The 16,951-nt window shown below is 46.8% G+C and overlaps 1 protein-coding gene across 8 annotated transcripts in view; it reads right to left on the reverse strand.

Annotated features, from left to right (window-relative positions):
• The window catches only part of ZDHHC3 (zinc finger DHHC-type containing 3), a 59,072-nt gene that overhangs the window by 24,381 nt on the left and 17,740 nt on the right, over positions 1-16,951 (reverse strand). For all 8 annotated transcript variants that reach the window (XM_030935978.1, XM_030935966.1, XM_030935971.1 and 5 more), the window contains one exon: positions 4,079-4,203. In XM_030935978.1, coding sequence (XP_030791838.1) covers positions 4,079-4,203 — 125 coding nt within the window. The remainder of the gene's footprint in view (positions 1-4,078; positions 4,204-16,951) is intronic.

Below are 16,951 nucleotides of genomic sequence, written 5' to 3' on the forward strand. Positions count from 1 at the left end.
GCACCAAAAATGTATGCAAAATGCTTTAAAAACAATACTAGTGCTATATAAATTTTCTCAGTAATCATAACCATGAGAAAGACAAAACAACAAGAATCTGTCAGGGGCTCCAAGCAGCCCAGGACTCTCTCAGCCTCAGGGTGGGTGTCTGGGGTGTGGAGGTGGGGGGCTGGCAAAGTCAGAGGTCTGTCCCTCCTCATGCAGAAGAACCTAGCAGGGGTGTCTAATCTTTTATCTTCCCTGGGCCACACATAAGATACACTAACACTAACAATAGCTGATGAGCTAGAAAAAAGTCTGTGCATACGTCTCCTAATGTTTAAGAAAGTCTACAAATTTGTGTTGGGCCACATTCAAAGCCAGCCTGGGCTGCAAGTGGCACACAGACCATGGGTTGGACAAGCTTGAAAGCATAAGCCAAATGCCATGGCCATCCACATTAGCATAAATGGCTCCTCCCACAGAGTTTCCACATGCTTCCATGGTCCCTATGAACAGGAGATTTGACACCAGGATGAAAGAGCATGGGGTTTCAGAGTGCTTCTCCCAGGAGGGAAAGACCCACCCACATACCATAGGGCTGGAAGGAATACCTACAGGCGCAAGGTCTGGGTGTATCTGTGGTGTCCACCAGAGACAAGGGAATGAAGACAGTCTTAAATTCTAAAATGCTGGGGGCAAACGTGTGTGCACACATGCTGCACCTTCGCCTGAGTGGGCAAGGCCGACATCAACTTTCTCTAACCAGGCAGGCAGCCTCTGGGCTCAAGGACTGTAAACAAACCCAGTCTGTCTGGTGTGCTGGGGATTCTGCTTATCCAACATCGTGGGTCCCAGATGGCCTGGGCCACCACGCACCATCACAAAGGAGCAGTTGTCAGCACACATTTCTGAGGTAGGAACAGGCAACTCTACAGGCATCCTCACTTTAGTTCATCTGAATCAGCAGCTCTTGCTTTGCCCAAGCTGATTTGTTTACTAGCACACAAGAATACCTCCCTTGGATCATCCTGGGGAGAGGCAAGGAGGAGGCGGTGAGGAAAATGCCAGGTGGGTGGTGGCAGCTGAGGGCTCAGGGAGAGGAGAGAAAAGAATCACTGTGGTTGGCCGGGCGCGGTGGCTCAAGCCTGTAATCCCAGCACTTTGGGAGGCCGAGACGGGCGGATCACGAGGTCAGGAGATCGAGACCATCCTGGCTAACACGGTGAAACCCCGTCTCTACTAAAAAATACAAAAAACTAGCCGGGCAAGATGGCGGGCACCTGTAGTCCCAGCTACTCAGGAGGCTGAGGCAGGAGAATGGCGTGAACCCGGGAGGCGGAGCTTGCAGTGAGCTGAGATCCGGCCACTGCACTCCAGCCTGGGCGACAGAGCGAGACTCCGTCTCAAAAAAAAAAAAAAAAAAAAAAAGAATCACTGTGGTCACCCAAAAGTTCTTTTCTATAACACAAAGTTAACACCTCCGCATTCTGGTCCAGCCTTTATAAGCCCAGCACATCCCTAACTCCATACACATTCTTCTATTAGCAATGGCTTACATGTGTTGAGGTAGGTGACTCACAGTTACTCATACTTAAGCCCCACAACAAACTACAAAGAAACAACCCTTTTTACAGAAGAGAAAGCTAAGGCTCAGAAAGATGTAGCACCTGGCTAAAGGTCCACACTGTAGCAAGTGACACAGCTGAACTTCCAACACCAACCACTCCAACTTCAAGGCCAAGGAGTCTGCTCCACCACACTGGGCTATCCCGAGAAACCACATAAGCAAGCTGAGCTTTTCTCTTTTTAAAAAAAAATCTGAGTGATGGTTAGAAAACAGCTGGCTCCTGAGCCCAACAGTGGCAAGAAAAGACCAAACTGAAGCCTCTATCTCAGGCACAGGAGGCAAGCCTTGAATTAGATCTCAGAAGCAAGCTGACCCACAGACAGAAACCCTGGAGGAGCTAGCAATCACCACAGGCCCCTGCCCAGGCTCCTCAGCCCTTGCCCTCAAGCAGGTGGCAACCAGTTGAGGAGGTTTGCGGATCTCTCTCTTGCAGACAGAAAAACATATGTACAACTACGTAAAGTTACATGTGTCATCCCCAGACTGGAGTTCCTACGGAAAGAGCCCTGCCTGGACTTGCAGCCAGAACTGCCGGGACCCACACCTGTCTCTAGTGCTCACTGCTGTGTGACCTTGGAGCACTCACTTAACCCCTTTGAACCTTAATTTCTTTATCTAGGGAGGCCATCCCTGCAGCAATCCCAATTTCCAGGGGTGACTAGGAAGGTGAAAATAGATGACTGACACTGCAGCAGGGCAGGCTGAGGTGCCGCGGGCACAGCACACAGGTACTGGGGAGCTGACTTTGGAATCTGAGTGCTGGAGACTGGCCACTCTCGTCTGAAAGACAGGCAGCAAGGCCAGGCAGAAATCGCCCTTCAAATCTTTCACACACCCAGATGTCTCCACAGGCTCAGCCTGACAAGGATGACATCCAACACCTAGAGTAGATTCATTCCTCTATAACCCCTCTCCACCCAAACACATACCCTCTGAAAAGGGGACCAAGTGATATTTTTGTATTTCTGTAATTTAGCAATTAAAGTTTCCTTGTATGCCAGTCGAGGTGGCTCACACCTGTAATCCCAACACTTTGGGAGGCTGAGTTGGGAGGATCACTTGAGCCCAGGAGTTTAAGACCAGCCTGGGCAACAAAGTGAGACTGTGTCTCTACAAGAAATAAAAAAAATTAGCTGGGTGTGGTGGTGCATGCCTGTAGTCCCAGCTGCTCTGGAGGCTGAGGCGGGAGGATTGCTTGAGCCCAGGAGTCTGAGGCTGCAGTGAGCTATGAGCCTGCATGATAGAGTGAGACCCAGTCTCAAAATAAATAAATAAATAAAAATTTTTTGAGACAGGGTCTTACTTTGTCGCACAGGCTGGAGTGCAGTGGTGCAACCTTGGCTCACTGCAGCCTTGGGCTCCTGGACTCAAGGGATCTTCTGCTCTCAGCCTCCCGAGTAGCTGGGACTGCAGGCATGTGCCACCACACCCAGCTAATTTAAAATAAAAAAATTTTTTTTTTTTGAGATGGAGTTTCACTCTTGTTGCCCAGGCTGGAGTGCAGTGGCACAATCTCAGTTCACCGCAACCTCCGCCTCCCAGGTTCAAGCGATTCTCCTGCCTCAGCCTCCTGAGTAGCTGGGGTTATAGGCATGCGCCACCACCCCCAGCTAATTTTGTATTTTTAGTAGAGACGGGGTTTCTCCATGTTGGTCAGGCTGGTCTCGAACTCCTGACCTCAGGTGATCCGCCTGCCTCAGCCTCCTAAAGTGCTGAGAATACAGGTGTGAGTCACTGCGCCTGGCCTAATTTTTAAAATTTTTTGGAGAGACAGAGTCTCGCTTTGTTGCCCAGGCTGATCTTGAACTCCTAGGCTCCAGTGATCCTCTTGCCTTGGCCTCCCAAAGTGCTGGGATTACAGGTGCGAGTCACTGTGCCCAGTCAATGAAGTACAACTTCTGGCTAGACGTCTTCTCATCAGAAAAACTTAATAAAGAAACCTGAAAACAAAAAGAGAAAACTGACCACATATAAGATGGGGAAACGGCTTTCTTTTTCGGTTGAATTCTGCAACTATCATAACCTTCAGAAGTTTTAAAAGAAAGCCTTCATTTAAGGACAACCCCTTCATTTTAAGTCCCAGACATTCACAGAATGATTTTCTAATGCTTTTTCTCATGGTACCCTTGTAATAAAGCTGTGAGGTAGGAAAAGCAGGAATCCCCTCCATTTTACGTATATAAAAACAAAGGCCCTGCCCAGGTCCTATGTCAGGTGTGGCAGAGCCAAGTCCCGGGACAGGTGTCCTGAGCCCAAACCAAATGCTCTTTGCAATCTAGAGGGCTCACAGGGACCAGGAAGGAGACTCACAATGATCACTCTCTGCCCAGAGCAGGAGACATTTGGAATCCTGATGCTGACTTGGCCCCTACTGGGGAAGTGTGTGCTACTCCAGGAGGCACGCATTGGCGGGGACGGAGGGAGGCAGGACAGCGGGAGAAGAGAGGAGGTGAGCCCCAGTGAGTGTACCTGCAGTGGTGGGCTCGGTCGGGCTTGATGCTGCAGCATTTGGGACACTTGTACACCACCTGCCCGGGCTTCAACTGTAAACTCTCGATGAATTCTTTAGTGGCATTTCCTTTGGGCACTGCCCCCTGTAGGAAAGATGAAAGGTATCAGGGTTGGGCTGGGGGTTCTATCAGCTCTAACATTCTACAGTGGGGATAATTATTTGAAAGCAGCAACCACACACACACACGGACAGGACACTTTGATACCAACAACATGTGGACTCTGTGTTCAGAATTATGCCAACATTAAGGAATATTTATTGACCAAAAATTTTTCTGAGGAAATGCCATTAGGCCACATTGATTCTTTGATTTCTTTTCTTCCTTTCTTTTTCTTTTTCTTTTTTTTTTGAGACAGAGTCTTGCTCTGTCACCCAGGCTGGAGTGCAGTGTCACTCGGTTCACTGCAACCTCTGCCTCCCAGGTTCAAGCGATTCTCCTGCCTCAGCCTCTCGAGTAGCTGGGATTACAGGTCCAGCCACCACGCCCAGCTAATTTTTTGTATTTTTAGTAGAGATGGGGTTTCACCACGTTGGCCAGGATGGTCTCAATCTCCTGACCCTGTGATCTGCCTGCCTCGGCCTCCCAAAGTGCTGGGATTACAGGCACAAGCCACCGCACCTGGCCAACTCTTTGACTAATTTTCTACACTAAACAGTGACATTGTTCCTGATTACTTTATATTTTCATTTTGCTGAAATTATTTTCATTGAATCCGTTCTCTCCTATATAACAGTGAGGATTTGGCTCACTGACTATTTTTTGGTGTATATTAAATTTCCTGGTAACAGCTTCTCCCTTTCTAAGTTTCATTGGTGGGCATCATGTCTAACAGTTTTCCCAGATCAAAACTTGCAGCTCCACATGTTAATGGGTTGTTTGCTGGGATTAAGTTTTATTTTATTTTTACCAGTGGTATTGTTATGAATAATTGGTAATCTATATTTGGTTCTTAGTGAATTCACAAGCAACTGGGAGCCACTGCCCTCAGGTATTTGACTTGCTGTCTGGCCAGAGCTGCTCTCTGATTTGCTCTTCCATCTATGGAGTATGCTTGTGAATACTTAGTGCTCTTTAGAGCCAATGGCAGAGCCAAAATGCCGTAAGATTCTGCTCTGGCTGTGCACCCATCCAAACAGAAGGAAAGCAGGCAGTGCACAGGCCTAAGTAGGGTCTTAATAACCAACCTTCACCAAGAGCCTGCTTGGTCCTGAGCCCTGTGCTCTCACGCTCACTGTTATGGACTCAGGAATCAAATGAGGTCCCTGCTTCCGAGGCTTACAGTGTTTTGGAGGCTGACAAATGATTCCAGTAAAAGGGGTTACATGCTGTGGAAGATATTTGTGTTGAGGGAGCACAGAGGAGCCAGCAGCCAATTACCCAGGGGAATCAGAGGAGTTTTAAGTAGTGATGTTCAAGTGTTGTCTCAAGGAATATACAGAGGCTTGCTATTTGCTAGGTAGACCTGTGGGAGAAAAGGGATTCCAGCAGAGAAGGGCATGAGTAAAGGCAAAGAGGTGAGGGTGAGCATGGCATATCTGGGAGACAGGGAGAATATCAGTGTGCCGAGCCATGTGTATGCAGCGTCAGCAGGGAGGCTGGACTGATGGGCCCGGGCCAGCCCATGTGGTGCGCTGAATGCCAGGTTGGGATGGGATTTTTCTTTATAGGTACCCTAGAGCCATCAGGTAACATTGGTGCTTCAGGAAGAGACCTCAGTTGCCTGTGTTATGTGGATCAGATAAGAAGAGGGAGAGATGAAAATTCCAGACACCACATAGGAGGTTACTGTTGATGGTCCAGTAAGAAAAAACTGAATTACGAGGATGGAGGGGGAGAAGTGGAGAGGAAATTCTGAGATCTGAATCTACAAATGATGGTAGGGAACCAACTTGTTATTGGGTGGTGGAGAGGGTAAAGAAAAGGGAGGAGATGAGCCCCAGTAAGGTTTCCATTTTTAGCAGCTGGTAAGTGGTGGCATGCTAAAGCCATTAAGAGAGCTAACGCCATTAAGAAGGAAGTTCTGAGAAGAGCTGACCAGTTCAGTTAGGGTATGCTGAGTCTGAAGTGCCTGAGGGACACCCAGGAAGGTGGCTGGGAATATCGGTCCAAGAAGTAAGAAAGAAGATCAGCCAGTGGCATAGCACAAGGGGTTAGAGCTGGCTTGGAAGTCCCCTGGCTTTGCTTTAAATCTGAGCTCTACATTTGTGAGTGGTGTGCCCACTGACAGGTGGGCCTGTCTATGCCTTAGTTTCCTAATCAGTGAGGCGGGACTCATCTAATTCCCAGCAGTACTGAGAAGGTTAAACTCGACATGGACAACTTGCAGAAAGGGCTCAGATGATACTGCCACAGATAAAGTGCTCAGTATATGGTGGTCTGTTTTCTGGGTCTGGTGTCGGCACCAATGCTGCAGCTTTAAGAAAATACAGATGCCTAGACTCTAATGCAGCACTACTATAAAAATAAATGACCAGGGGGTATGGTCCAGACATCTGCAATTTTTACACTCCCCAGCAGAGTCTTCTACTCTATGGCCAGGGTTGAGAGCTACTGTGCTAGACTAGCAACTCCATGCTTGGGTCTACCTTGATCAGCACCAGATGCCGTGGGCTGGTACACAATATGAACACAAAGTGAAAGGTAAAAGATCCAGCAGCCAGCAAAGGGGTGAAAGAATTAGTGACGGCAGGGAGCCAAGGATGTGCCATCCTGGGAACTCTGCCTGCTTGGCCGAGCTCCCAAACAAGAACCACACCTGACACAAGGTCAAGCCACAGCTATGGCATTGGACTGGGGCCCTCACTCTTCCTGCCATGGCCCCTGTGTCAGGTCTACTTCAGAGAAAGCTCCACTCCTCAGTGGGCACCCATGAGATACCACAATCAGGGAAGTCAGTGCAACATCAGAAGAACAGAAACTAAGACGGTCCCCACATCCTGCATGGGCCCAGAGTGAGAGTATGGTTTATCAGGGTGGGCAAACTGGAGTTTCAGATAGAGCACCCCTGGTTTTCCCAGAGTGGGACTGATGGATTATAACAGGCCAAGTGAGGGGTTCCCAGGGCAGAAGTGATGAAGACTGGGTGTCAGAACCTCTCCTATAAAAGAATTCTGGGAAGGGAAGAGCCACTGAAGAAATGGAAAAATCTTTAAGTGCTGGAAATGGAAGGGAGCTGTGGTTCTGTCTTTTACTAAGAAAATGACTCACAGTGGATTAAGATTCCAGCTAAGAAAACTGCAGAGATAAATCAACCAACAACTCTCTCCTGAAGGTCTACACCACGCCGAACACTGTGGGAAGTACAAAGAAGTGATGGGAGCCCAGGCCTCAAGCAGCTGGTGGGTGGACAGGTGCAGACACAGTGAGGCTGCTGAGGCTGAGCACCTAGTGAAAGGCATGGCCACCAATGCATCAGGAGCTAAGGGGAGGCAGGACTGAGAGTGGGGATCCTAGGAAGGCCAGGAGGATCCTGGTGGATACTAAGCAGGAGACAGGTACCTGTGAGGAAAATCAGTTCAAGCACAGACCCAGAGGTGGGCCTACAGATCTCCTGTCATCTCTGCTCTTCACGTGGCTCTTCCCTGGGTCCCAGCCCTTCCCCTGCTAGGCCTCTGCTTCTCCTGCCTCATGAGGACCTATTCACTCCTGAGATGGGCAGCACCTGGCTGACCTGTCATTCAGAGCAATGACACGCTTCCCCACTGAGGATGAGGAGCCAAAGGCTCACAAGGAGCAGGAGACAAGGAGGTGGTGAAAGTCCAAAGGACCACTTGTCCACATGCAAGCGCACCTCAGTGCTGTAGGCTCAGACTGAGAGTGGGGTGGAGATGAGGTCCTTTATTTTCTTTCAACTCTCTAAAGTGTTTCATTACTTTTTTTTAAGTTAAAAAAAGTAGAAAAAAAATCTGGTCTGCAAAATGTAGTCAGATGTCAGAAAAGCCTATGACAAAGTTTAAAAGCAAACACATTTTGGTGGGCAAGGACCACATGGTATAGTTTTAGACATTAAATATGCCATAAAAATACAAAACTATTGACACAGGAAACATCTATAACAGATTATATATATATACACACATACATATGAATGAGAAAAAAGAAAAAAAATGTGTGGTGGTACATGTTTGTAATCCTAGCTACTTGGGAGGCCAAGGTGGGAGGATAACTTGAGGCCAAGAGTTTGAAAACAGCCTAGGCAACATAGTGAGACCCTATGTAGAAGGATCACAGGGTACTTTTAATTTTCTTGACTATATTTATTAAATGTTCTATTAGAAACATGTGGCTTTTGCAAAAAGGAAACCATCCATTAAAAACAAGCAAAAAAACAAAAACAAAAAAACAAAAAAACCGAACGACCTTAAGGAGGAGCCATCCAAAGTAGGAATATGATCAACTTTCCTGAGGCTTGTAACCAAAATGTCATTATTGACTCACCTTGAAACATCCAACGGGCCACCAGTGAGGCACTGGTGAGGCGCCAGGCTCTGGAAGGTTTCATGAAGGTGAGGCAGAGCCCAGACCACATGGCATGAGTGGATTTCCAAGAGGGCCTGGGAAGGGCACTGGTCCAGGCAGAGGACAGGGTCTCAAGCCCAAAAGGCCTTATTTTTCATTCTCTCTCTTTTCTTTTTTTTGAAACAGGGTCTTGCTCTGTTGCCCAGGCTGGAGTGCAGTGGCATGATCTCGGCTCACTGCATCTCTGACCTTCCAGGCTCAGGTGATCCTCCCACCTCAGCCTCCCAGGTGGCTGGAAATACTGGCACGAGCTACTATGTCCAGCTAATTAAAAAAAATTTTTTTAGAGACAGGGTCTCAGTATGTTGCCCAGGCTGGTCTTGAACTCCTGGACTCAAGCGATGCTCCTGCCTTGGCCTTCTGAATTGTTGGGATTACAGGGGTGTGAGCCATTGCCCCCAGCTGTGTTCTCTTTCATGTAAAATGTAATTGAGTTTGGGCAACTGTGTGACTTTTTGTGGATACTAAAACCAGAAAACCACGACTAGAAGTTATTGTTATGTGTATAAAAGTGCAAAGGGACATGCTTTCCCCCAAGGAGATGAAGCAAGGAGGCTTGAGTTTTCCTAAATTATGGCCCAGGTGGTTTTTTTGTTTAGTCCCACTTTTTAAGAAGGTCCCAGCCACTGGAATGTACTGTAAGCCCCAGGGGACCCTGTATAAAAGACTGCAAGAGGAAACCTCTAACCCATAAAAGGCAATCAGAGCTCTCATTTGGTATTCTCATTATAGCCTATAATTCCAGACCATGAGTACAGACATCATTCGGCAGCTCAGCCTTTCCAAACATGTGCCCCACAATGTGACTCTATTTGCATAAATCTCACAAACATGTGCCCCACAGTGTGACTCTATTTGCATAAATCTCACAAAAGGCCTATCTCCATCCAGGAGGGCCCCACCCATCCAACCACCTGAGCCCATCTCTCAGAGCCAGAGAGCAGCTGGGCCAGCCCCCGAGACTGAGGAGTCTGATGCATACACTTTCCAGTCTCTGCCTCAGGCAACTTTTTGTTTCATTCTTTTTTAAAATGCGTATCAAGCTCTTTTGGGCTCATCTCCACAAATTTCAGAACTAATAACAATTAGTTCATTGTAAGGAACTTTGTTCTTTACAATCCTGGACAGAAGGCAGGGGGTTGGAAGGCCTGAGACATTTTTGTCACTGCTGTCATGCTTGCATTACTGAGAAATGCTTATCCCCTACCCCACATTCTTACACACTCCACAGGGATGTCTTGAAGCTTCCGCATTGCTGCAAGCCTAGCAGGTCAAAATGCACTGACTTTATCTCCCTCATTTCCAAAGTAATATTTGTTCATAGTTTTAAGAAAGAAAATACAGATGAAAAAAAAATGGAAAAGGAAAAATTCACTCTGATTTGATCACCCAAGACAAGCACTACCAACATTCTGAAACATATTCTTAAAGTCTTTTCTCTTCATACTAAGGTAAAAACACTTTTACAAATCTATAGGCCCATAAAAAGCAGATCATATAGCTTCCAAAATATATATTTGGCCCCACAGTGGAACCAATTTAAATCTGGTTTAAAATAAGTGTGTAGAAGCTGTTAAAACTTTTCTGTTCTAGTCATGGCAGAACTTCTTCCACATTCTCTGCACAGACCTCTGAGTTTTCAGTGCAGAAGGAACATAATGGTACTTGTATGTGCACCTGTGTGTATTTAGGGGTGGGGTAGGGTGTGATGTGCCTCCATCAGCCATTCCCCTTAGTAGGTAGCCCAAACTTCTAGAATCTTCCTTGACCCCTGCCCACTTCCTTTTCTATTTTGGAGAAAATTGAGGCTGCTAGAGTTAAATCCTTCTCATATTCATCATCTCACTGCCTCACTGTCCCTGGATTCATGGGTACCCACTGTCTTGGAAGATGAGGCTCAAGTCAATCCTGTCCCTCAGGGACCCCATATCATTACCTCCAAGCTTTCTCCTTGTGTTCTTAGCAGGCTCTGAGCTCTCCCTGCCCCTTCATAGCTAAGCTGCTTGAAGCCTTGTGCACGTGATGTCTCTGCTGACCTCTCCCTTACTCTTCAGTGTACCTGTCCCCTCCATACCAGGGAACTGTTCCCACCAGGTCACTGAGCAACTCACTGTGGCCAAATCCAAAAGTCAATTCTTAGCCCTCGTCTTCCTTGGGTTCTCCTCACTGTCCTCCTCCCTGTCTGTGGGGCTGTGCCTCTCCCCTCGTCTTGGAATCCCGCCCATCCAGGCTACTGGTGTTCCTCAGGGTTCAGGGTTTCAACCCAAGACTCATTCCTTCCCTGCTCGTTCTGCACTCTCTCCTGAACAATCTTTAACTCTATTTCCATCATCACTCAGTGATGATGCTCCAATCAAAAGTTCCAACTCAGACCTCTTGAATCTGTGGATCTCTCTATTTGGCTGTCCCAAAGGTACTATGTACAGCTAAAATGGAACCTGCTGCTTCCTCCCCAAACTGTTCCCTCAAGTCTCCCTTTCCTGGCCCATGGCATATCCATGTACCTTGTCACCTGGGGTAGAAATCCAGTAGTCACCACCAGTTCCTCTAATCCTCTTCCCCACATCCCATTCACTCCACCAGGTTAATTCTGCCTCAGACTGTGCCTTGAATCCCATGCTCTCCCCTCCATGCCACCGTCATGCCTTAGTTCAGCCCATCATCACCTGCCCCAGACTATTAGAGCATCTCCCAGGTCTTGCTGACTCTAGTCTCTCCCTCAAATCCTGCAGCCCACTTCTATCCTTTCTCCCCACTAATTTCCAGAGTAAACTTTCTTAAATGGAAATGTGATCACATTATTCCCCTGGCCTAAAACCTTCACTGGCTCCCTAGGTACCATGGACCAGAGTGCGAGCTCCTGGGCAGGGCTCATGAGGCCACCATATCTCAACCCTGGACTACCAATCCAGTGCCACCTCTCTCCGTAGACCATCCCTCCCTGTGGTCTATTTGGAGTTTCCCAAAGGCAACATTCTCTCTAAGTTTTCCTTTCTACCCTCAGGGGCTCCATTTTAGCACCAACCCAACCATCACCTGCTCCAACTTGCCAGGTACCTCCTTGCTTCTAGCACCCAAATTAAAATGCACCCAGGGATCGCCTTCTTTGCTACTTCCTCATGGCCCCAAGCCACACCCAAGGCAGAACCCATTACTTAGCCTTTGTGCTACCACAGCTTGTATGTATAGTATGGCACACATTCTCTCTCCGACATGACAGGACACTCCTGGAGGACAAGACGTCTGTCAACTTGTAGCTCAGCAAACTGCTTAGGGCCTGGCACGAAGAATGTATTCAATAAACTCAAGCTGAATGATGATACATTTATCGAGCACTTATAGGCCAGGCATAGTTCCAAATGCTTTGTGACAAAACTGTATTTTGTTAGTTACTTCTGACAATAAACCTTTGAGGTAGAGACTATGGTATTCCCCATTTTATACATGAGGTAACTAAGGCAGGGAAGTCAAGCATCTTCCCAAGGTAACATAGTTAGTAAGTGGGTGAAGTAGGGTTCTGACCCAGGCAATCCAAGTCTAGAACCTATGTCACTATCAGAAGACAAACATATCATTACCAGGTATATCTGTTAAGTGACTTGGAAAAGACTTTTTTTTAATTGCCTGATGTCACAATATCACTCTACCACCAACAACTACCTCAGCACACTAGTATTAAGATTGAAACAGGCCTAGGATACTAAGGCTGTTTCAATAAGTATCTAGGATAATATGATAATATAAAAAGAAACAATGGAAAGTAGTGGAGACAGGTTCTAAAGAAATGCCAATAATTTCAAGGACTCAACATTCCATCCATTTCAAGCTACAAGAATGAAAACCTGCTTAAATTGTTTCAGGGCCATGGGATCAAAGCCTGTGCACACCCACCAGTCTGGGTAAAAACTCCCTCTAACAGCTCTCCCAGGAGCATGGTAACCAACCCAGGCCCGCATCACTGGCCATGTGTCTCCTCCACAGAAAAGTAAAAGGTAGCTAGTTGGTCCCCAAATGGGCTGCTTTCCTCTCTCTGGAGCCAGAAAGCTTTTCCTGTTGGGATTTATAAGTTGCTCAGGGGCAGGGGTGAGAAGTTGCCTGGCATGAGGGAGAATGCAGCACGATACTCCAATGGACCCTCAGGCAAGTCCCCTAACCTGATGCAGTGAATGTGCCAATACCTCTGGGCAAGATGGGCAAGGCCCTTCTCTGGCTGCACCGAGCACCTGGCCTGCTATTCCTCTTCTATGTTCCCACATACATCATGCTGCCATGCTACCCTTCCAGGAAATACTTGCCACCTGGGCTCTGAATACAGCACATGCTCTGTAAGGCTGCCAAAAAAGACTCCAGAAGGGAATACCAATTGCACGTTTGAAGTGAGCCCCAATATTTCCACTCAATGACTTTTGGCAGCTGAAATGAAAACCAGTGGCCAGTAGTGGTCTGAGATAGTCATGGAGGTCTGTTTATAGCAAGGTGTTCACAGAGTAGGATTCAAGAGGGGTTGGGGTAGGGGAGCAGGCAGAGACGAATTTTCTTTTCCTTAATAATGTGGTTAAACTGACTATAAATCCAGTCATGTACATCATGATGTTTCAGTCAACAACAAGTCCCTCAAGATTATAATACCATGTTTTTACTGTACCATTTCTATGTTTAGATATACAAATATTATTGTGTTACAGTTGCCCACAGTCAGTATTCAGTACAGTAACACGTTGCATGGGTTTGTAGCCTAGGAACAAGAGGCTATTCGATACAGCGTAGGTGTGCAGCAGGCTGTACCATCTAGGTTTGTGTAAGTACAGTCTATGATGTTTGCACAATGATCAAATTGCCTAACAATGCATTTCTCAGAACTTATCCCCATCATTAAGTGACGCATGACTGTATATTCCTCCTTTTCTCAAATCTCAGATTTGAAATAATTTATGAAGTTAATAAACGATAAGATCCAAAAAAGGAGGGGCAAAAATATGCTGATCATAAGGGTTTATACAATCACTGTGATTGTGTAACACTTGGCTTTGAGCTTCCTGGCAGCCGGGACAAAAAGAAACAATCTCCATCTGTCAGGTTTAAGCATCTTCTGGGAGACAGACATTGCCTCAGAAATAAGGAAGCCCCTCAGGATTCCTAAGGGAGCTCACAGAATGAGGAATTTGGAAAAGAAAAGGTGGTAAAACTGAGAAATGAGGAAAAGAGAGAGAGGGGTACTAAGATAAGGGTTTCTGAGTCCAGTTTGTCTTCAAGAGGCTGCCTCCGCAGGGCACGTGGAGCCATTCTAGACTTGTAAACGTCTGAAGTGTTTCCGGAACACAGAAAGCTCCCATGATGACATTACGCAACCTCAGAGTGGGCAAGGAGAAGTTGTCAGGAGACCAAACGTCAGCCTGACTTGTGCTCCTGCCCACACCCATGCCGCCTCCAGGCCAGTCTGCCCGCCAAGTGAGGCGCCTGCCCTGCTCCTCTATTTGTCCTCTTCCCTCTGTTTAAAGACCTGTCCCTTTTGCCCTGTTTCTCAAATGGCTGTCTCACTTCCAAGGGGGCTGTTTACACATCTGTGAGTCATTTCCCACTTCCCTTTTCTTTTCAAGCTCTATGTGGACCTATCTACTGCTACACTGGAGTAAATCACTGATAAATGGTCCAGAAGGCTGTGGTGGTTGCAATTGTTCAGATGTTACACTTAGAATAATTATTTCAAAGCTGAAAGCAGTAAAGTTACTGCTTGAGGGAGAACATAAGGTGTTTTTTTAAATATATATATATAAAATTATATATATATAATATATATATTTTAAACTAGTAATGATAACAAACCAAAGTGATACACAATGCATACATTGCTTATAACCTTTGGATATAAACTGTTCTGAAAAAGTATGTGCAACATGAATTCTTGAGATATAAAACATTATAATCCCATTAGGGAACTCCTTAGAACTCTGCAGTGACCACTTTCTAAAAAAAGACTCCTTTGCAATATTAATAAGGAACACCTAACTTATCTGCTTATGACCTGGGCTTCCAACTCTGCTCCTTGGAATCCCAGGGTATCCCAACAGCGCCTTAGGAGCTCCCACTTCTGCAGCCCCACTTCTCTGTTTTGCATACTGGGTTTTAGATGAGATATGAGCACATGAGATCTCATGTGCTGGGGATGGCGAGAGGCAGATGGTAGCATGAAGACCCTAAAACAAGGCACATCTGTAGAACATGCTTTCAGTTGCTTCCCTCACTAATGGTAGATATTTGACAAATTCTTCATTTTGGGGGCCAGTTTTCTTTGGGGCTACCAGCAAAATACACCTCTGGGAAGTTAACTTGTTTAGGATACAGTCTGTGCCTCTCACTGCTTTGGGATTGGAAGCTGGCAACACACCACAGTGAGACTCATGCTCTCCTGCATCCACTGCAAGGGCCAGCTGGCCAAGGTCCCTGGAGAGGCTGCACGCTTCAATGCGGTGGGTAAAGAACCCATGTATGTGAGGGCAGCAGGAATGTCAGGGCAGAAGCCTCCCCTCTCACTGCCTAACATCCAGTTCCCTGTTTTCACATGCCTTCCAGAAACCAATGACCTCCACACACACTCTCTCCAACCCTGATTCTCCATCAGCTCCAGACTATCTACTGCCCATCTAGCATCTACACTTGCACATAACATAGTGGCAGTCTGACTAGAACATAAGTCTTGATTTCTCCTCCAAAATCAGTAACGGGCACCAGTGCTCCCCAAGATGCTCTAGCTAAGACTATGGAAGTTACACCCTCCAATCTCTCTCCATTCTGTCAGTTCTGAACCGCATTCTCAGGCCTGGCCTGAGAGGGAAATGTGAGGGAAAGGTGGTAGCTCTAAAGCATTTGAATACCCAGGGCCCTGCCCTCAGACCAATTATAGTAGTCATGGGGGTGGGGCCCAGCCATCAGTACGTTTAAACAGCTCTCCAAGAGATGGTACAGGCAGGCTTGAAAACTAGTAGCTTAAAACAGACTCCAAATCCAACAGCTTCTCTCTGGTTTCACTCCTCTTACTTTGGTCCGAGCCACCACCATGTTTTGCCCGGACCACTGCAATACCTCTAGTCCCCCTGCTTCTACTTGTAACACCTTGAACCTCCATTGCAAGCACAATGCAAATCAGATCACACCCTGTCTCTCTGAAGGCTGCTGACTGCACTTAGAATAAAATCCAAAGTTCTCATGAGGCCTACCAGGCCCTGTACAATCTGGCCTCTGAGGCCCTCTTCACCTCTTCTAATCACTCTTACCCCCAGCTACCATGTTTTGATCACCCTAGTCCTAGTCCTATTTCTCAGATGTGCTGAGCATGTTTCTGTCTCTGGGCCTTTGAATCTACTCTTTTCTCTACCCTTGGATCTTCGTTTGCCTGGCCTGTAGCCCTGTGTCATTCAGGTTAGCTCAAAAGGCACCACCTCAGAGATGGTGCCTTAGACCACCTTGATCTAAAGGAGTCCCCCTTTGCCCCAGAGAGTCAACAGCACATCATCCTGGTCACTTTGCCTTATTGTCTTTAAAGCACTTATCACTTTCCAAAATACCCTGTTCAATCATGTCCTTACTACCTGACCCGTCACTACAAAATGAGCTTCATAAGGGCAGGAATTTGCATCTGTCTTGCTCATAACTGTAGCCATTGCTCAGAAAGCAATCTCTCACAGAACGGGCACTCAGGAAACATGGCCATTCATTTTATTCCCACACCAGTGCCACTCCTCCTCACTACTGCCAGAGTGAGACTTGTAAAATGACAGTTTTGTTTAAAATGTGCTGAAAATCCTTAGGGGCCCCAAACTGCCCCTCATCATCCAACTCCTATCCTCCTCCTTAGGCACCTCACCCATGTCACCAACCTAAATTCATTCTCTTCCTAACTTCCCACCACTCCTGGTGCCTAGAGGAGCCACGTTCATGCATTCCTATGTCTCTGCAAGCAGCTCCCTCTGCCTGCCTTCCTGTCCTCAATGTCCACTGCTTGGACAAGAGCTGGTTTGGCATTGCTTCCTCCAAGCAGTCACCTCTATAAATTGATTAATCTCCCCACCCTTGTTCTCCCACAGCAATCCATGTTTCTTTCTGCCACAACCTTCATCACACAGGTTTATCGTCACCTGTCTTTTCTAGACAGAGGGCATCTTGAGGGTTAGAACAGTATCTGGGGCTTGGTAGACAGTAAACTATGAACTGAGAGAAGCAATGTCTTTTACTTCTGCATCCCCAATAGCAATGGTATCATAAACATTTCTGAATAAATCCTTAACTTATTTTCAGCATGACCACATAGATGCTG

Source organism: Rhinopithecus roxellana, chromosome 1 (assembly GCF_007565055.1).
Source record: "Rhinopithecus roxellana isolate Shanxi Qingling chromosome 1, ASM756505v1, whole genome shotgun sequence".
NCBI lineage: Eukaryota > Metazoa > Chordata > Mammalia > Primates > Cercopithecidae > Rhinopithecus > Rhinopithecus roxellana.